General features: G+C 40.0%; 1 protein-coding gene across 1 annotated transcript; it reads right to left on the bottom strand.

The window, feature by feature from the left end:
* Nucleotides 1-407: 407 nt before the first annotated feature.
* RUVBL1 (RuvB like AAA ATPase 1) lies at nucleotides 408-22,331 on the bottom strand. The gene is made up of 11 exons (XM_054977191.1): nucleotides 22,088-22,331; nucleotides 16,520-16,606; nucleotides 14,617-14,749; nucleotides 12,907-13,058; nucleotides 12,120-12,209; nucleotides 11,188-11,337; nucleotides 9,817-9,880; nucleotides 8,540-8,738; nucleotides 6,470-6,572; nucleotides 1,625-1,716; nucleotides 408-945 (listed from the first exon to the last, which is right to left on the bottom strand). Exons 1-11 carry the CDS (start codon nucleotides 22,226-22,228, stop codon nucleotides 786-788), a joined length of 1,371 nt encoding a protein of 456 aa, XP_054833166.1. The 5' UTR covers nucleotides 22,229-22,331; the 3' UTR covers nucleotides 408-785.

Below are 22,331 nucleotides of genomic sequence, written 5' to 3'. Positions count from 1 at the left end.
ACACCTGTCATAGCACTGTAATGAATACAACATAGCTCTATAAAGAGTAAAACTTGCCACTATGTGGCAGCTTGACCCAGGTGACCAGCAAATAGCACAGTTAATCAAGAGGAAACAAAGCTCTCAGGTCTTTTGTTGACCTATACTAGGTCAGAGACAACACAAAAGCTACCTTGTCCCTTGCAAAATGCATTCTCATATGCAGTTGGAAAAGGTCAGCAGAGGAGGGATTCACGGGACATGTGCACAAGTCTGGTTGTTTGGCAACTTAACTTAGACTGCTGTCCTGCCCTTCTTTCAACACAAAACAAAGCAAACATTTGCATGCCGGATGAATGCCACCTATGTTTTGGTCTTTTACAAGATAATTGTTTTTGACAAAATCACAAGTTTGACACATACCAAAATATGCTTGTCCAACTTTTTTTATTTCCATCCTCTCCTCAATTATTTAAAAACAAAACCCATAAAGAAGTACTGTCATCCTACTCAGCTCTAACAAATTTAGCAATCAAATATAAAAGAACACAAGAGTGTGCCAATGTGCACCCTTGTTGTACAGGCATACAACATAGGAACCACAGTCTGAGAGATAATTTCATTCCATTCTACCATCCATATGAAGTGGGAACACAGGTTGTTCTACCTCCTCCTGTGAAAGTGTGTTTTGGTATACAGGTACTTTTCAGTTCAAAACTAACATTTATCTTGCCTGCTTTTCTTTCAAGCGCTTGGAGAGAGTTAAAATGAGACTCTTAAGACTACAAAAGGGGAACAAAGTGGTTTCACTTCATGTATTTCTCCTGTTGATCAGCCAGGATTTTTGCTGATGATTTGGCATCATAGAAGAGTTCATTTATTTCTTCAATATGCTCTTTCTCTATGCTGTCTTTCCCATTTATCTTCGCTAGCAGATTGGCTGGAGTGAGTAACTGCACAGCATACCTACGGCCAAATAAAAACAGCATGTGCCAAGTTAACACAACAGCTAAAAACTAGAACAGAGAAAACGGCAAAAGACGGAGGTATAGAGATTCTTCATGATGAACATGTTATTTTATCCTGAAGTACCCCTCTGCTGCATTCTTGCAGAACAGAATGCTGAAACAACAGTATCTGGGGGCCCAGATCCAAAGAGCTACTTAAGGTAAATTTGCAGTCAGTGGGATTTTTGCCTTTTCCTATTTGAATAGCAGTCTCTGCCAGGGTTCAAATGTTGCATGACAAAATTACTTTTGAAAACCCAAGCATTTCAGAAACAGCCTGTCAGCATCAGACAGTGTAATTTGAAAAATGTTACTTCAGAATCAATTTGGCTGTGTGTAAACAATTGTATAGTTATGATGATACTGGTCTTCCAAGTATTTAACTGCATTACCATAGTTCCATCCTCTGTTTTTAATGCAGAGAGACAGTGTCCTTGGGATGACAATAGACTATACAGAGCTGGTAGAACCCTAAGCTTTGTGATTAATATGCATTAAATAAGTCGCCAAAACTCAACAATTTTTTTATGCTTATTCTATAGCTAGTTGTTCCGGGCCACCTTCATTTCTGGATAAGGCTGCCTTTATACCATTTCCAAAGCAAGTCTTGATTACATATTCACAACTGACAAGCTTACCTTAAAGTTGTTTTGGTGCCAATTTCCCCAAGGTGGTTCAGTGCTTCCTCACTAATATTAATACTTTCTGTCTGGGCGCGAAGCTTTATGATCTGATGGGGAAAATATAAGGCAGAGAAACAATGTCTTAACACAATTTGAACTCCAAAACGCCTGCCTTAAAAATGGGTGGATATAAACCCTAGTTGGAAAATGTGTGCTTACTTTAATTTTTATTTTCACTGCATCCAACTTGGAATAGAGACATAGCTGGGGAAAGTTCTAATCCTCTAGGGGTGGAAACGGCAAAATCTTTGGGGTATTCACTTAGGAGATTTTGTATTTCCAAAACTGAGACCGGTAGGGGATTATACAGAGTTTGGTCTAGAAAATCACAGATCAGACTCAATATCCCATCTGCAATGGCATACTTTGCTTGGAAAGCCACAGCTGTCCTTCAGCTACTCAACTTCTTGCCAGACTTTTTAGCCACTTGACAAATAAGATGGCAAAATAAATAAGTTATAAGGTTCACCTACTCCAACAAAACCACTCAGATAAATCTAATCTATCAAGAACAGTCCCTAGCTTGTACTAGTTTGAAGATCTTTGTAAAGTTGGAGAACAAGAAGAAGATATCACCAATAAGCCTGAGCATACAGAGCTGTAACAAAAGTGGCACTAGGCTCCCTGCAGTCCGTATTACCAGCTGAGTGATAAGGGGCAGACTGGATAATGATGTTGTGTTGTAGTGTTGAGATAACTCCGGAACTGCGAGCCTCATATAATACAGGTATTTTTCACTTTGGCAGCTTTGTAAACAAGATATCAAGAATCACTCGTTTAAATTAAAGCCATAAAAATGCACCGAGGGAATCAGTGAGTGCAAGAGGGGGAAAAGGGGGGAAACAAGCATGGAATTGGGGTTTGACAGAGCATGCGGCTGTTTCATAAGAAAACATTACTATTTGAAGAAGCTTTTGGAGTGACAGAAAACAGAAGATTAAGACATCTTGTACATCAGCTTAATTTCTTGTTTCCAAACAGAACGTCTAACCAAGATTCATTACTAATCTCCTCTCTAGGTGAACAAACACACTATGGCCATGATCCAAAGAACTGTGTGCCCATCTGGAATCTGGGATTGTGTTTAATCCGCAACCCCCACATTTCATGGGAGTTTCAAAAAAGGTTAATGACACAACATGTGCTTAAGTACTAAAAATTCACTGGTAGTTGAATTCTAGCCCTGACAAATAACAAGTTTGAAGAAAACTTGTTAGGAATTTTTGGCATCTGTAGTCCTTGCTTCTATTGTAAAAAGGACGGGACACTTAAACCAGCAAGCAAACTCTTCTACAGTAGAATTTACTAGGTGAGATCATCAAGAAATATCCCATCACCAGCTGCACTGAGCCCACCACAGGACAAGAAGAGGTTTCAGGCAACTAAAATAAACAAACATGTAAGCCCCTCCAAGGCTTCATTTAGGAACCAAATATCAATTTGGATTATGGACTCAGAGTATGCAAATGAAGGAAATAATAGAATAAAAATGAACTATATAGACAAACTTTATCACTCACACATTTGTAAAGTGGATGTTGGGATACAATGGGTGCCAAGAAGAGGAAGGAACAGGACTGGAGGGAGACTAGAATTACCCCTGCTGGAGAATCTTGTTCAAAGAAAACCACTCCCTCCCCCAAATCCTCCCCAAAGAGTTCTAAGGGCTAAGCATGCACACTGCCCTCATACTGTCAGTGAACACGCCAGCAGCCAGCAGCATAGAGATGCAAGCAGTCATCTATCACCACTGGGAGTTAGGCTGAAAGAAACAAGTGGCTTGCTGTTTGCTTGTCTTCAGCCTAGAGGCTAAAGGTAGCGAGGAATAAAGTGTGTTCATGCATGGATTTTCCAATCCCAATCCAATCTTCTCTTTCTATCTGGAGAGGAACTATTATATTACAATATCAAGGACCGGGTGGGGATATGGATGGTAGAGATTTGCCTCAGAAGTACACCAAAACTCCTTAAATTAAAGAGGGGAAAGCCACAGTTCAAAGTTTGATCTGCTTGGTGCTGAACTTTGTAGACGGTGTGCCAATTGCTCCCAGAAGACCCCAAGAGAGATTTGGGACCATGGCCTACTTCATGACATGCTCTGGAGGCAATCAGAGGCAGCAAGAGAGATTTTTCATTTTCACATCTCCAGATGTGAAGGAAAGGCTGTTAATGACCATAAACAATTGCTGGCTACCAAGGAGAGCAAACATTTGTGGAGAATCCCTGACCTGATGAGAGTTCAGTATTACACAGTGTCTTCCACATTTTTCAAAGCTATACAAAGAACACTTTTTATTAGTCTCATTGGGTTGCATCTAAAATACTGTCAAGAGAAGCAGATTATCCCTGCCTTCTGCCTGCAGCTCTCTGTATCTCTCAAAATACTTCTGCTGAGGGTTGGGTGACCCTCCTGAAAAAAAAATACAATTTAGCATGGAGGGTTGCAGGAAGAAGAGGGAATTAGGAAAACCCGTCTTACACTAGCAAGGTTGGTTTAACTTGTAAGACTAAGGACTTCGTGATTTTATACAACTCCCTTTTCTTCTTGTGATGCCCTTCCCAGTGCCATATACCATTCTGTTCAGGAGAGTATCCTGACTCTTAGCAGAGACTGTAGGGGCACAGGGGGAAGGGGAAAATATACAAATGGCAAATTTTTTCAGGAGCATGAGTTCAGATCCAACCCATTATTTCCATAATATTTATTAGATAATTGACAGTGGTTGGTTTTCATGTTGTTACAGAAAGAAAAAAATCATCATTAAGATGAACATTAAACCCTGTCCAAACAAAACCCCAAATGGAACATACTGCAACATACTACTCTGGAAGGACTGACATTTGTAATCTTTATTGAAATATGAATGGAACAATCACTAAAAATGAGCCAGATTTCAGATCCAAGAATTTAGAGGTTACAAAGCTTGTGCTAAGGTTTGTTATCATAAGTATCATAAAGTTTGTTATCATAAGTTTGTTATCATAAGTACATCTTTTACTAGAGAACTTCATCGTTCTACCTCTTCCTTGTAAAAGCATGAGAGACTCAACTCAGAGTGGGCAGCTTTCATTTCAGAAGCCCCAGGAAGAAACACTTGCGTTACGGAAGTACTGAAGATCATAATGCACTGAACACAATACATGAGCTTACAGCTTTTGCTAATGTAGTACAGCAGTGATTTTGCCAAATGCCCTGTTTGTAAGCAAGATGGGCAGTCACCAAACGGCTCATATGCTAGACTCCCAAATTAGATCTTCAAGCAATTGATGACCTAATGGGATGCTTTAGGGCAGTCCACTTTGCCTATTACTATAAACATACACTTGACATGACCTCAACAAAAGGAAAGTAACTTGAAGTAATAGTTACAACCTTCTCTCCCCTTTTGTGTATGAAAGAGCAACATAAAATGCAGAAGTCCAAGACAGTGCAACCACCCTAGTTGAACCTCAGAGTTTTTTGAGAACATTAATGAAACTTGTAAGTTGTCTTTATCTTCAGTCATTTCTACTGTTATCGACATCCTAGTGCAATAGCTATATCCTCAGATGTATGAAAACATCCAAAATCTGGATACCATAGCATATTTTTTAGGGAAAAAGCAACACACAAATCTGCCTCATATGGAAGTCAGCAAGGCTTTGCTGGTATGTTTACATTCAATAAGTGTCTTTGCTTCACCTTGGCACTTATCCACCAGCAGAGACCATTATATGGTGACGATGTTTTCTGCCACTGACATTGTCCTAAATAATATAAAGAATTGACATGATAAATCATAATGGCTCTTGAGTGATGTGTACACAGGACCCAAACTCTAATGAGGGTGTGCAATGGCTTTTAATAATACACAAAGATTATCCTCAACATTCCATACACTGGGATGAACCTCAGAGCATAAGTCCTGGGAACTTGAGAAATGTTACACTGGAAAGTTATAGCCATGAATTCTACTGAGAAGTGTAAATGAATTTGCAATACTGTCTTGTTAAATTGAAAGACAGTGTCGAGCTACAAGAATACAGTAAGGAAAGTAGACAGAAGACCAACAAGAGGAGTTTACAAACATTCTCCAAAATACTACATTGAGCAAACTGAGCAACTGCAGAAAAATTAAAATACCTACCGATTCTCATACTCTTGAGTATAACAGCTGCATTAAATATTTTAAAAAATATGGAAAATTCAAAACTTGGTACACCTGGTGATTAATGAGAGTATATTGGTCTCCTACAGACAATTTTATCTGTGCTTTTCTAGCAAGCAGATCTATGTTGTTTTTAATATATGTACTGTTATAACTATGGAACTTCTAGAAGGCTGGCTTAGCATTCAACTGGCATGATTTTACAGAGTAGTGTGTAGTATAATTTTTGTTACAAGCTGCTTTGGAAACCCTGTGAACATGGTATAGAAATATTTAAATAAATAGAAGTACTAACTGTGTTGTAAATCCGTATCTTTCACAGTTTTAAAGAGATCATGCATTAGATGTATTTAAAATACATTTATGGCAGACTTCTAGACTGAATTTCCACTTATGAGTAACTTCTAGTCAAGAAAACAGCCTTATTAATGTGAAATGCAGTCCAGAATACATTACAGCTACATTTAGAATTACATTATATAATACTTTGTGTGTGTGTGTGGGGGGGGGGGGGGGGTTAAAACTAATTCTGTAAGCAATCACTATTTAAAAATGAGAGAAGCCGGTTCCATCACCCCACTGAAGTTCTCTGGCCAAAGTTCTGCAGAGACCTGCCCTTCCTTACAATATTTTAAGTAATTAAGAAAGTTACCTGTTTCATTTCTTGTGGTGTATACAACATGGTCCTAATTATCATTACCCTGTCTAGAAGGTCCAGAGGTATTCCATGAGGAGAGATTATATCTTCTGTACCCCTGCAAGGTATGCAGAAAAAATTCAGATTAATTTCAAACTACTATCCAAACTAATTTCAAAAATTCCAAATTACAATAATACCACAAGGTCTCTCTCATTCAATACAGCATCTAACTGAACTGAGGGAGGGGGCTTCTTTTTCAGCCTTATGATCTAGAAGTGGTTTGAATTGCAATTAAGTGAACTAGTCAGATGAAAATCTGGATTAAAAGCTAAAACAATCTTCTTGAAACATTTTGTCATCACAACATATCCTAATTTACCATCTTAATGCAAATATTTTACATTTGACTGATGAACACTCCTGCCTCCTACCAATACACATTATCTTCATAAAGCGAAAAAAATGACTTTTGGAAAACTTCTCTTCTCCATTAGAGGGCACTCTAGTTTCATTTGAAATCCCTTCTCATTCAGAAATGATTTCAATTGAAATCCTACTTGTTGGGACTTTTGAGGGGTGTGGGGGGAGAATAACTTTATAATACCAGGAATCATTTTCCCTTTTTTACTAGGCAGAAGTGGCATCCATTTCTAATAAAGGCATAATGAACATTAACTCTTCCTACTATCAAGTTATGCAAGAATACTTCTATAACTGACATTTGAACACCTGCAATTGGTGTGCAGAAGACATTAATTTCTGTGTAAAAATGGTCAACTCTTGAATTTTAAGAGTATGGAGAAAAACTTGATGGACAAGAAATGTAAACATTCAACCAAAACATGCTTAATTCTTACAAGGTCCCTACAAGTTGATTGTACTGTCTTACACTGTGTAATCTGCTTTGAGTTTCAGTGAGAAAGGCAGACTATAAATAATGTAAATAAATATGTGGCCTGGCTATTTCTTCAGCAAATGTTGGTGCATCTTAATTATCTAATGTCTGGACAGACTCATGTACCAATTGCTGTTCTACGCTAAACATAACTCTCTCCTAGAAGTATTTGTTGGCTATGTAAGCATGAGAGCTGTATTTCCTGGACAAAACATCAAATGCCAGCAATAGGAGGGGCCAATGACAGCCTTCTGCATGTCACCTTACTGCAATCACTCAGTATTAATTCCTAGTAGAAGGAAGGTGGCATCCTCAGTTTTCTGGATTATTATGAAATGCCTTCACAAGCTAATTACTATTATTTTGTATTGATTCAGTTCAATAAAAATGATTTGCTGTATGTAACTATTTTATGAAGTGTTGATCTTGTTAGCTGTCCCTAGCATACCCATTGTATGGCTGGTTATAAAATTTAATAAATAAAACAGATCCTGGTTAAATGCAAGAAACAGATGCAGTTAAAGACTACAATCATACAAACAATACTTGAAAGCCAACTGTCTAACATTTACCTGTTGGTTACAGACTACCCAGAATACAACTAAACCTTGAGATAAGAAGAGGAAAGTGGCTTTATAAGCATTTAATAAAGAAGTGATGTTTCATAATTTTCCTTTATCATAGTACAAAACACACACTTGTTCATGGGCAAGGTCAAATAAGGTAATAGGTAAGGTAAGAACAAGAAATCTGATTTAACAGCAGAGATGGCAAACATGTGCAAATGGTGCAACAATCTGGGAAACTGCAGGTCATTTGGTGCACCAAATGGATTTCCATAGTGTTATTCTGAATATTTCTCAGGGTAGTTGCAAAGGAATAGATCAGGAGCTAAGAGGGGCAGAGAAAAAATTATGAAAAAAGCACATTCTTTCCTCCCTGACTTTCTGAGTAAGTCACTAATTCTTGGTCATCACAGCATGAAGAATGTTCCCCCTGCAGTGTGAAGCCCTTAAGCAATCCTGCAGCAACAGATATGGTTGTGACCCATCAAGATGATTATCGCAGGTGTATCAACACCAAGGATGAAAGGCTTCCAAAGATCATAGCTCTTTGTGCTGAAGCAGCTAACACCAAGGCTTATGGGAAGACGAAAACCATGCAGGAGTAAGCTTTAAGTACTGTACCTGATTACACAGTTCCCCCGGTTGGAAGCGAAGATGACAATCGGAGCAATAGAAGATTCCAGTGCTCGGTGCAAATACGTGAAGCACTCAATATCCAGCATGTGCACCTCATCCACAAAGAGCACACCAGGGACTAGCTCAGCAATGCCTTGATCAATGTATTTATTTACCACCTTGTTGATCTCTCCTCGGAGTTTGTCTAAGGGATAGGAAAGATAAATGTTATCAACCTTGGACTACTATAAAACTTCCAAGGTAACTTATAATAACCAGAGAAGCCCCTTTGCATCATCTCTATAGATAGCCTGTTCTAAATAGGTAATTACGCCACATGCACAAAAATATAGTGTGTACATAAAATAAATGTTTGCTATTTAGCTCACTTAAAAAAGAATGAGGTTGGTGGAGGTTAAGTTTTATTATTATGACTTCATGCAAGTTAGTACCCAATTGACATTTTTGGACAAAACAGCCATTCTGATAGCTTGATCATGTTTTCAGGACTAATTTCTCCGCTTTCAGTACGAATAAATTTATTTGTAAAGACAGACCATTTCATGGATCAAGGTTGCATAAGAGTTTTCCAACAGGAAGAGTTTTCTTGCCTACTGATAAGCCCTGGATCTATATTATTTATTTGCCAGAAATACAAGATTTTCCCATGTATTTGTGCTACTCAGTTCCTGACACATTCAACGAGGTCAAACCTCCTCCTAGCAGTATGTGGAGAACTTTTAGTGAGGCTGAGTAACTTCTGATGTATGACCAACATTTTCAGAGCCTGACAATGTCTTCAGGCGCTGAAACACTGAACAGAGTCTATATTATACTGTAAATCTACTTACACAAAACTGCAATGTAAGTTTATGAACTCAGAACACTCCATTAAAAAGATGGTTAAATAATGGAAAGAATTTTCTGGAAGAAGAAAAATACTTCAAGAGAATGTTAGGTGATGAACCAGCGGATGCTCCTCAGGTAACACTAGAATGCTCTGGTCAGCATTCATAATCCCCGAAGCATTTTCATTTGGTGTAACTGAAGGGCAGCATTATACTCTACTCATGGAATAGTCAGGAATGACATATTCTCAAAGCCATTCAACTTTTGAATCAATATGTAACATGCATGCATTTCTTGTATGTCCTGACTACTATTTTTCTGGACTTAGAAATTAAAAATTCAGTAACCGTAATCTTAAATCTACTCAGCCCACGGGATTTACTTCCACATAAGCATGCAGAGGGAATGGGCTGAAAGTGTGACAGTCCTTGTACCTGTGATTTCAGTTTTTTTAGGTTTCATCAGCTGTCCCATCATGGAGAGGATATCTTGCCCACCCTAAGGAAAACAACATTTGAAAATTAACATATCTTGGTTTTGCTGCCCTTGTATAGAAGAGCTGTGAAAGGCCCAATGTTGTCAGATCCTGAAAATCAAATTTTCTTCGCAGCCTAACAGTTGATAACTATTCTAAAAGTGCTAGTCTGAACCAATAATCTACTATTATGTTATTCTAAACAACAGGTTGGCTCCAAAGACATGAGCAGAAATCTGCTTGTACAACAAGGCTTTTTTTTGTCTTATACCCACCACACTTTGGCCAGGGAATTGATATCATAAATAAAAATGGCTGCATGCACTTCCATGTCACGAGCTGATGATGCAACTTCTGGCACAACTTGGAAGCAATGGGTCATGCCAGGGTCTAATTCTCTAAAAATTGCTCCCAAACTTAGTGTTTTGGGCTGATTTTTAGAGAACTGGCCCCAGTTGTGACCCACTGCTTCTGTGCTCCATTGGAAATAATGTCATCAGCTGGTCATGCAGGAGTGCCTGTGCCCATTTTGGCTGCATGCCTCCTGGTTTCCTGTGCTGGTTCCCCTCGCCTTTCCTCAGTGCCAGCTGAGTGAGAGGATGGGTGGTTGTTGGAAGTTCTCTGTCCATACTGGGGGAATGGTAACCCTATTCTACTGTAATTTTAGTGCTCGTGTATTCCTCTGGTGCAGGGACTCTCTCAATGGCATAAGATCAAATGACAGGATACAACCCACCCGATGTTTGTAATAAACGTTTAGACATCCAGTATGGAAAACCAATTGCTTTTACTACAGTGCTAGAAATGCCACACAAATTATGCTTCTGCCCATGGTTTTAGAAGCTGTTTATACATCCCTGTATGACAGACACGAGCTTGTGCAGTTGTTCCCTGACAAAATTACAATATCATGTTTATTTGCTTATCCTTGCTTTTTTGTGAATCAGCTTCTTTAAAATATTCTACCTAACTGGTAGGTTCAAAAAGATTCACAATGCAATCCTAAAATGAGTTACACCATTCTAAGTCCACTGACTCCAAAAGAAGAATGTAACTCTGTTTAAGATTGTCAAAGTAATAAAATATGCACATAGTTCAGTACGTGGTGGTAATTGGTGGTAATAGGCAAAGCACATTTTTAGTACCAGCAACTTCACCCCAGCTGCTTCTTTCCTCCTAAGTATAATTAATTGCAGAGCTAAAAAAGGCAATAGTAGCCTGGAAGCAGAGAAGAAAACCATGGCTGCTTTGTCTCCTAAAGGTGCTTCTATACTCTAAGGGAGAGGAAATGAAATAATCTGCGTTACAATCTATCAACAGAGTTGAGTACCTGAGGCCTGGCATTGGCCACATCCAAGTCATGCAGTGTGACATCTTGAATAATTTCTTTCTTCTTGTGCACATCACCCTTTGGCAAGGGAACATATTCTTCAGCCTCAAGGTCAAATTCTGTTGCATAGGTGTCACATCTGCCTTGCCTCTGTGGAGAGAAATTTGGAAATCACGTATGCTGTATTTATAGTTAAGTGTTATTGCCAATACTCAGAATGACATACAGCTGATAAACAAAGGTCTTGTTTTACAGTTATGATCCCGACAGGCTTTGGTTGACAGTTCTGAAAATGCCATGCTTGTCCTTGGGAAAAGAACAACTGATCAAGCTATGAAATCCTTCTGAAAGCACCTGGTCTTTTCATTCTTCTGAATGTATGGAAATTCTTGCTAAAGGACAAATCCAAAAGATTAGCTGGAGATTGGAGAAACTGTCCCAAGCTCCTTTGGACAAGGATGATTTATTGTATGATACAAAATATTATGCTCATCCATTAAACACCAACTATCTTTCTACAGTACATTTTAAATCAGATATAAAGAGCACACTAACTAATGCAGTATTCCTTTCAAGATATATGTATCTTATGGCAAAAATACTGGGGTGATAAAAGGCTCTGTATATTTCTCACAAATGAGACTAAAGTTGTTTAATCATCTTCTCTTTACTTACACATCCTATATGAACACATACAAAGTTTAATATTGAAATAAACGAGAGCACAAAAAACAGATGACCTCACCCGTTAATTTGGAAGATTTTGAAGTAGTATTCATTTCATGTGACAAAAAAGAAAAGCCTAAGACTTTTTCCTCAGCTTAGCTACTCTAAAAAGGATTGATATAAGCTTGTTAGAATACAGCCCTTTTCCCAAAGGACATGGGAACACCTGTGAGGATACACATTACATTTGACCCGTTTTGCTTCACCTTAACAGCTCCACTGTTTGCTTCAATGTAAATCACATCACCAGCTTCCACTCTTTCCTTCTGCAAACTTTCAAAGATGCTGGGGTCTAACTGTAGGCAGAAAGAGTACATATAGATCTATTGTATTAAAGATGCAAAAAGTCACAACAGAACGAAGAATAAAACCTAAATTTTCAGTGTCGGGAAACAGGAAAGTGCTGTGTTTCTGTCTGTAGGGACAGAGTAAGAAAAATAAAGCTACTTATTCTGTATTCACCTGCTATTTTTACACACTTTAGTGTATTTAGTGACTAACAGTGCAATCTTAAGCACTGCTACACTGTTATAAGTCCAAGTGTATCATAGGGTGTAATTAAAGAAATGTTTACATACCTATTAAAATTGAACTTTTTAGAGTAACTTTGATTCCAACTTTAGCATGCAGGAATTCCATGCAGTGATGACACATTCATCAACCTTATTGGCCTTGGGACTAACATGCAGTTCGGATGTGGCATCTCTTTAAGGCAGTTTCCAAGGCCAGACTTGTTCAGCTTCAGTAGAAAACTGTATCCTGTACCTTCTAACCATTCTCCGGAATCAGGACCAGGCAGTCGGCAAGATCTACTGATTTAAGTGGCCAATGGGTATACCCCAAAGATCCAATCGGCCATGTGGTAGGGTAGAAATATGATCAGATTGCTCAGACAGTACCTGTAGTAAACTATTTCTCCTTCTTCCCCCTTTTCCTTCCTCTACTGAGAAGGCAAGAGGCCAAGGAATGCATACGAGAAATCATCATACCCACCTTCAGCTGTTTTGTTCCTTTTGCTGTTTTGAGTCCTATAATGACATGACTAATGGTTTTGCCATATCCTCCCATAGGGTTCTCAGTCTCACATGGAGTTAATTCTGTGACTTCACCTTCATAAACTTCCTTGGTTTCTTTTATTCTTAACCCTGTAAAATATTGATTATAAGTTTCATAATTTAATTGCCATTTATATTTAATTATTCTGCATTACAGTATTGTTTGCTACCTGGAGTCATAAGAGATAAGGCAAAATAGAAATGTTTTAAATATTCTCTGAAGTCATCCTTTCCAACTCAATACCCTAAGGAAAACATTTATGTAAAAATATTGGTTCTTAAACAAAAAAATTAATCTCTGTATCATTTAAAAGGGAACTTTGCCATGGAAAAAGGAAGAGCCATTAATAAATTCTAGAATTCCAGTCAGGAATACACAGATACTAGCTAGGTCATCAATTTAAAAGATGGTTCCTTAGTAGATTTAAATGGTACCTAAATCAAGTTTCCCTGTCCTGTTTACTCACTGTTCAAAGCTACCTGCCATAGCATGCAATCCTCAAAATAGCATCTGATAAATCCTTAATTTGAGACTGAAATTCTGGATAAATGATGAAAATATATCTTAACTCTTGGTCAAATAGAATAAATAGTTTGTTTTTTAATGTTTAGATTGCTATACTCATTTTAAAAAGAAAGACACAATATTTCTCAAAGGAATGTTTAATAAAATCTGTTAGGTGAATCTGACACAAAATTCAACAGATGTGAGTAGAAGAATTTCTATCTTTCACTATACACCAAATACTTTTTTAGAAGCATCTCCATGCTGACATTCAGGGAATGTGGAGCACCAACAATGTGGCAGGCTGTTAAATTATTGCTATCTCTAGAAATGACAACATGGATGACACAGGCTTCAACTGCTGGTTCAAATTTCCAAATCTGACAGGGAACTTCATCACATCAAGGAAATATTGCAGACTGTGTTCTCTCCATCTCTGAGCTCTCCCCCTTCACCCCTGCCAATTTAACTGTAACTTAAAGACCACAGATGATTGAAAGCCCTTTTCTCACAGAAATCAATGGGCCACTTTTTTCAGTTGCAAGGACTGATGGAAATGTTTCTTCACCTTAATGCCATTGAATACTTAGATGAAGCCCATGGTAAATCATGATACGGAGCCCAGGAAATTAACAGATGTTGTACACAATAACAAAACAATTAGGTTATCTTTAAGCAGTCCACAGGTTTGCAAGGGCTAGTTCTATCAGTGAGTAACACAGGAAGACTTCAGATACTTAATGTTTTGTCTTTAAATCCAACCATTCCTCTTGACAACCTCAAATGTGCACATCCAACTGATAAATCTGGAAGTACTAAAGGGAAAATTAACTTAATTGACAAGCTACTCATCTTGCTAGCACTGAACAACTTACAGCATTTTGTCTGGCACCTCACTGAGAATGCAAAGAACAGAGAGAGAAAAGGACTCACTCTCCTTTTGCTTCTTCTAAATTCAACTATGTTCCACAATGAAGAAAGCATATATACAGCTTGCATAGATGAAACAATAATGAAAGAACTTTGAAATGACAGTCAAAAGATGGCCCACTAATCATGAACCTTGATAAAACAAACACAACGCTCTGCTAAAGACACATGAATAGATTTTAACAAATTATTTTCATTTTAAAAAATACTTACCAATTGCTCTTCTGAAGTTTTCCATCAAGACTTCTGTTTTCTTTATCTCAGTAGAGTATACCTCACTTCCAACCATAGGGCAAAAGGGAACCTTACTACCCAATTCCTGAGCAATAGCTAGAGCCAAAGCAGTCTTGGGGGAAAAAAACATGAAGCTATTATATCCTAAACCCACAGATTTCAAAGAATGCATTGTAGGGAAAACATTAGCCATTAACAATGTTCATACATATCATCTTTCAGCAACAACTATCTCTAAGAGTTACATTCTTTAAATACAAAAGTAAAATATAGCTAAAAATTAGAATTAAAACTAGAACACTTCTAAACATCAACAAGAACATAGCAGCAACAGTCAGACTAAAAGTCAAAGTCTCAGCTTCTATAAAAGGTGTGGAAAATAGAACGGTTTTTATTCGTCTCAGAAAAGTGAAAAAAGAAACAGCCATTCTAGCCTTAAATGGAAGGAAATTCCATCATTCTGGAGCCCTTACAAAAAGTCTTATTCCTAGCAGACATCAATCTAATATTTGAAAATGATACTAAGAGCAGAGCTTCACCAACTCATCACAAGACCAAGGGAAAAGTGCCTTCCAAGATACCCAACAGCCAGATTGTTTTGGGTTTTGATTGACAGAAATAAGCAATTCAACAGTTCTATCAAGTGGCCCAGGGATTTGGAGTGATGTGCCACCAGCGCGATGACAACATCCAGCAGTATTTTATTTCTAATCCATGTGAAGCAGTAGATTTGGTACATGCATACATATAGAGAGGGGAATGGGCTGGATGGTGTGACAAACTAAAGTTCAACCCAGAAAAAAAAAAGGATTATAAAGTTGTTCATGGTATCTGCTATATTTGAAACAATGCTGTCCTCCTGCAGAAGGGTCAGATTTGCAGCCTATGAGTGTTGTTTGATCGAGCCACGGATAATTATCCAAATGGAAATAGCAGAGAATAAAGCTCATATGTTACTAACTGGGGTTTCAAAGGGCTGACATACTTAAAGATCCTCACTAATTGTCAGAGCAAAACTGAACATGCTGGTTTGGAGTAGATGGTGCTAAAAGGGTTCACTGAATATGGTGTCTCAAAGACACTCTAGTCCCTTATGAGTTTACGTGTATATTGAGATCTGCTACTGAGATGTTCTATGAGCTACTTCCTTGGAGGTAAGATAAGTCAGCATGGAGAACACAGCCTTATCTGCAGTGGCACCCAGAGGTTGAAACATTAAGAATTATTAAGTTTTAGGTACCACTTAAAGGTTTTCCTGTTGCTCATGCCACTGTTCTCTCAATTTCATTTTCTTTCTGCACCATGGGGATATTGATATGGACCTGTGGGTACTGTTGTAAGGATTACAGAGGTAAGGTGCTTTATATAAATTAAGTGGTATGTGAATGCTAAGAACTGCCCTTAATGGCTTTAACCCTAAGTAGTCCAAGGGAAAAATTATTTGTTTACTTTGTTTATAATGTTTCTTTCTCACAATGACTCACAATGAATCCACAAAGGTGGATATCAGCAAGAAAAATGGAAGTTTTCTGTCCCTCTTAGGTGTAGGCCACTGTGCATACTGAAATGCTATCTCCATACTGAAATGCTATCTCTTAGTATTTCTGTCATTTCTGGCATTATATACAACAGATTGCTTACACAAATAGCACTTCCATGTACCAAGTGTGCAAACTGTATTTGTTTGTATGGATATTTGTATTTTTCCACACATCTGTGCCAAGCACATCGCACATTTGATCATTATACTCCTGCATATTTTATCAGTTTGGTATGTTTACCATTTCCAAGAAAAACTCTCTTAACTGCATCCAACCAGTACTTTCAATTGTGCTAATACCATCTCTTTTTAAAAGACACTTTTTTAAAAAAACACAAATACCTTGCCAGTCCCAGGAGGTCCTGCGAGTAATACAGCTCTACCAGCCATTTTCTTGCTTTTGATCAATTCCACAATAATACCGCAAGCCTACAAAAATTAAATAACAAAATCAAAAAGGTTATGTATTAAGAAAACACATTATTTAAGTAAAATATCATTCTTTCATAAATAAAAACTCACTGACTCTGAGTTTCATACATCCAGGAGATCACCACTTAAAGTGCAATCACCACTTTAAAATTGTGAAAAAGAAGCATATTTTAGCCAAAGTTTGTGATGGCTGAGGCGAGGTCAGAATTCATAAACTCTTAGTGCCTTCTCTGTATATAAGTATTTGTATTGAAACAGTTAGTTTGGAGACTTCTGAAACAGCCTACCTGGCAACTCTAAATCATATCCCAAAGAATATACTGACAAAAAACTCTGGTCAAGCTTTGTCTTTTATTCTAAATGTTGAATGGGGGATTTTAGGAAACATCTTGATAAATTAATTTCTTCAAAAACTTCTGTGAGTATGAGAGATCTTGAAATTAAGATTATTAGAACCAAAATATGAATTAATCCCAATACCAAGAACAGAAGGAAATGATGTCTCATCAAAAGCTATCCAAAAGACTAAGACTAAGGCGCTTGTGAGCTGTGACTCAGGAAAGCTCATACCCTACCACGTCTTACAGGTGCTACTGGACTCTTGCTCTTTTCTACTACTACCGACAGACGAACACCGTTACCCATCTTGATGTAAGGTGCTTGGGCCAGCAAACTGGGGGAAAGAGAATTAAACATGGTCCCCCAACATTTTATGCCCCCCCCCAAAGAAGGTGCCCCCAGCCACCTCCAATCTCCATTATTCCCTATGGGGGAAAACTAGGGGAGCTATCTAGGGGGCTGGGATGGCATTTTGCAAGCAAAATCCATGGCACTTATGATCCATGTTTGTGCAGTGGAGTCACTTTTTCTCCACAATAGAAACAAATGGGGGCGCCTACTTTGGGCGGCCATAAACTGTCCCCTCCAGGGTCCAATTTCCTTAAAACGTGGGGGTTCTTTAGAGGACAGTTAGGAGTAGGTCCCCTGCAAATATGTTGGATTTTGCTTGCAAAATTCCACCCTAGCTTCCTAGATAGCTCCCCTAGTTTTCCTCATAGGGAATAATGGAGATTGGAGGTGGCTGGGGGCATCTTCTATAGGGGAGGCATAAAATGGCCCCCCAGGGCTTAATCTTCATGAAACTTGGGGGGGGGGTGTCTTTAGAGGACAGTCAAAAGTATGTCCCCTAAAATTTTTGTGGATTTTTTTTTCAAGATGTCACCCCCATCCTCCTGAATAGCCTCCATAGTTTCCCCCATTCTACTACATAATTCTGTAAGTGTATTTCTGATGACTCATCAGCGCATGTGCAGTCCTGGAAAGCCTCTGGGCCTCAGAAGGGCCTGCAGGTGGGCTCTGCCCTCCCCAGTCCCAATTGGGTCAGGCCGGCATGGGGCATGCCTGGCTTGCCTGTGCTCTGCCTCCCAAGGCTTCTCTCCCAAGCCTCGATCTGCCACGGGGGAGGGGGCGCTTGGGGGGCAGTGTGGCTTGCCTGCTCTTCCTCCGCTTCCTACCTTCAAGCCTCGATCTGCCACCGGGGGAAGGGGGTGCAGGGGGCTCTCCCCCCCGCCGCTTTCCACCCCGAAGCCTCTATCTGCTGCAGGGAGAGGGGGGTGCGGGCAGGGAGGGGGTAACGTGGTTTGCCTGCTAGACCTGCAGAGCCCAGGTCTACTCACCATAGCTTTGCAGGGTGAGTAGACCTGGCCTCCGGACCAGCAGAGCTCTGGTCTACCTGCCATAGTTTTGCTGTCTGAAGGTCAGGTCTACTTGCCATGGCTTTGCAAGGCAAGTTGACCTGGCTTCCAGACCCACAGAGGCCAGGTTTATCTGCCATAGATTTGCAGGGCAAATCTCTCTGGTCTCTGTCCCCTCAGAGGTCAGGCCAATTGGGGGGGGGGGGAAGCAAGGGGACCCCACTCCCTGGGCACTCTCTCTGATGGTGCAGCATGCTCCTGTGCACCACAGTAGGGTGATTTCAGCCCAAAGTGGGCCCAATTTGACCCACTGGCGAGCGCAGGAGCACTCCAGGGCCCTTTCTGCCTCCCCCCAGGCAGCGCTCCCGAGCTGCACAGCCACCCAATTTGGCCCGAATCGGGGCTGAATCAGGTGGCTGCAGGGTGCAGGAGCGCTCCTGGGTCCTTTCTCCCCCTCCCCAGCAGCGCTCCTGGGCTCCACAGTGGCCCAGTTCGGCCCAAATCTGGGCTGAATCGGGAAGCTGCAGGGCGCAGGAGCACTCCAGGGCCCTTTCCTGCTCAGCAGCGCTCCTGGGCTCTGTAGTGCCCATGTCTCTTGTGTAGGCCTGGGATTGGCTGGTGGAGGGAAGGGCCCATCTGCTAAGCCCTCTGCAGCCTGATTACAGTGAGGAGGTGGTAGGATGGACAGGCCCGCCTCTCAGCCGTTTCCCACCATGATCAGCCAGTGCTGGGGAGTGGACGATGCCAGTCCCAGCCACCCTGCCCTCCCCCTGCCCAGACTGGGATGCATTGGAAGCAACAATGCCTGGCCCGCCTGTCCTGCCCTTTCTAGAGTCCATTGTATTTTCCCCCCACAATGGGCTTTGTTGCTATTAGGCAATAATGGAGAATCAAGGTGGCTGGAAGCGAACAGGCGGGAAGCAGCAATTCTTGCTGTTGGCAAGAAATGCTGCTGTCGCAGCTATTGAATTTTACCAAGTAAATTAGTTAAACTTTAGTTTGGTATTGCTGAATTGTTTCAGCAATACTGAATTGGGTTCAGTAATGCTGAATTTTACTGAATCAGATAAAATTCAGTATTTTTTACCAAACCCGAATCGCACAACCCTTTTTGCTAAATATTCTTATTCCCCATTCCAGAAAACTGATAAAAGTTACTGATTTTCTTGTTTCTGTCATGTCTCTTGTGAAATCCTTGGGATGGCAAGACTTTTCTGAAATATAACTTTAATAGAAAGCAGCAACACTATTAAGCTGCAGTAAATTCCTTCGCATGGACTAAAAGCCCCTACATTTAAAAGGCACTTTGGATATGTCTGTCAGGTAGAAACTGAGATATAGACCACACTGGGAAGACTTCATATCATGCTACTTCTACGCACACATAATTTAAAATCCTGGCCTTCACAGTGGAGGAGAAACTGGGAGGGGGGTTGTGAGGAAGATGAAAGGTTGGTAAAGGACGAGAGCTGCAGAAGGGAAGGAAGAATGGTATTTTCCATCCCTGTGTCCTCAGAGGTCTCTACTTATATTTACTTAACAATACATCCAAGTGAACAAAATTAATGCTTGCCGCAGCTGCTCTTAGGTAAATGCAATTGGGGCATGGTAAGCATTAGGTAGAGTAATGGACCAAGGACTGATGTATGCTGGTTACATGTAGATCAACACAACTGATTTATTATTATATTTATATTCCACTCTCCCTGCACAGCAGGCTCAGAGTGGATTACATCACAGTGTAAGACAGATAGCATAATAAAACCAAATTCAATTTATAAAATCCAGTGGCAGGAAGAAGACACTTAGACACAAAACTCGTGTCATATCATGTCTAATTAACCCATCTTTATGGGTGATTATATGACATCGTTGTGCAGTGTTTCTCTGCCACTGCCAGCTAATTGTATTGTGAATATGCAACATATGGATGTCACACATTGCATTAAACTAAGTATCGCATCTCTAACAATAACTAGTTTTGCATTCCACTTTTTAAAAGTGCTTTAATTTATGATATTTCTAGATATCAGACTGAGTACTTTGGCTTCAGAACTGAAAACAGCACGCTTGTCAAAGCAATAAAGCTATTAGTCAAAATCTAAGTAGTGAGAAAAGGTGTGTTTGTGCACAGAAAAAAACCAGACAACTACTACTGCTTCTTGCTGTTACTTAAAAATGGCACATGACACTAGTGGAGGACTCAAAAATTAGTTACCAGTCTCTGAGTTATTAGTGAATAGATGAATGTTTGGGCATCTGAAACATCATCATGTGCAAAGACCTCAAAGATATAGACATGAATTTAGGATATCAGATAGTTGTGATGAATAATTGTTCAGTCTTGTCCCTGAAACAGGCAAGATGTAACATTCTTAAATTACAAATAAAACAAATTTAGAATAGAATGAAAAAGAATTTACAAACTATTAATAGCAGCTCACTAGTAGGGTATGCCACTAACAGTGTAGGCGTGAAGTGAATTACACCCTTCTAAACCCATTGACTTCAATGGGCTTAGAAGGGTGTAACTCTACTTAGGACTGCACTATAAAAAGGGCTATTGATTCTCCTTCTTTGGGAGCTAAGAAAAAGTTTATTTCATGTGAGTAGCTATGTTGATCTGTAACAAAAGAGCAAGATTTGGGACCAAGTAGATAGCTTTTTCTGCATTAAGCAGGAGTGCTTCAAGCACAGGATATCTAGCATTAGAATGGGGGGTGGGTGGAGAAATGATTAGACAAACTTTTCCAACCTTATAATTAAGTTTTTAACAACTTATTTTCAATTTTTGTGGTATATGGGGTCAATCCCCAGCATATTTTATGATCTGAAACAGATTAAGCCATGAAGCCTTCTCCTCATTTCCCCAACGCCACCCAGCCTCCCACAGCAGCTACACAATGGCACCTGCACCTACATATGGTACACATCAGTGATGCTGGTTTTCCAAGCAATTTTTCTGATTCAAATTTAAATAAATAGTTTCAATATTTAACTAATACTAGCAACATTTAAATAATACTAGCAAAAGAAGGCAAATATACCATGTACAAGCCTGGACCATATATAAGCACTGTGGTTTGTCCATGCGCCATACCAAATGTTTAGGCCATCTAATATGACTGATTTGCAGCACAACAGCCCTGACAAATATAAACAGAAACTACATTTACATTGGTAGGCCAGAAAATTTTCCACCCCACATCACTAGTAAACCCCATTAGCTGGTGTCCTCTAGGTCAGACTCCAGGGAAAATAGGCGTCTTTTGCAGGCCACAGTCTTCAAGGATATAGTACTGGATCATCAAATAAGCAAGCAAAAAAGGCTATGTCAGAGGAACTGGCAACAGCAGGCAAAACAATAAAAGGGTCAACTCTTTTATCTGAGTCGCTTAATAACTTGCAGGAATCCAGTGAAGTCGATGGGAGATGGATTCAGGACAGCCCAAAAAGGAAGCAATCCTTCCCAAAGGGCATATTGAACTTTTGGAACTGCCCCAAGACGCGATGACGGCCACCGGCGTAATGGCTTTAAAAGAGGAATAGATGCATTCCAGGAGAATGCAAGCGTCGGTGCTTATTAGCCATGTCATTTAACAGCAACAGTCTGGATGCCATTTGCTGATAGGGCCAACAGCAAGGGGAGGCGTCGGGCTGCCCACTGTTATAAAGAGGCTGTTGGACTAGATGGCCCTTTGGACTCTTCATATGAGGGGCACAGGCGCAAGGGGGTAGGATGGGAGGAAGGACTGGCTACCCAAACACCCACAGTCATTCTCACCTCCCGCGCGTTCTCCTGCCCGACTAACCCGGCCGCCGCTGGCTTGGCCGCCCCGCTCTCGTCCAGCCCCAGCCCCTTCACATGGCTGTGCGCTGCGATGCGCTGAGTCTTTGAAGTGCTTTTCACCTCCTCGATCTTCATGTCGCTAACCAGTCACCAAGCTGCCTCCGACAACCTTCAACCGGTAACTTTCACTTTCCCGCACTCCACACGCGCAGTTAACGTGCAGTAACCGCGCACGTTA

The sequence above is a fragment of the Eublepharis macularius genome, chromosome 4 (genome assembly GCF_028583425.1).
Source record: "Eublepharis macularius isolate TG4126 chromosome 4, MPM_Emac_v1.0, whole genome shotgun sequence".
Lineage (NCBI taxonomy): Eukaryota > Metazoa > Chordata > Lepidosauria > Squamata > Eublepharidae > Eublepharis > Eublepharis macularius.
The sequence above is the reverse complement of the archived record's forward strand: the minus strand, read 5'-3'. Positions and strand labels throughout refer to the sequence as shown.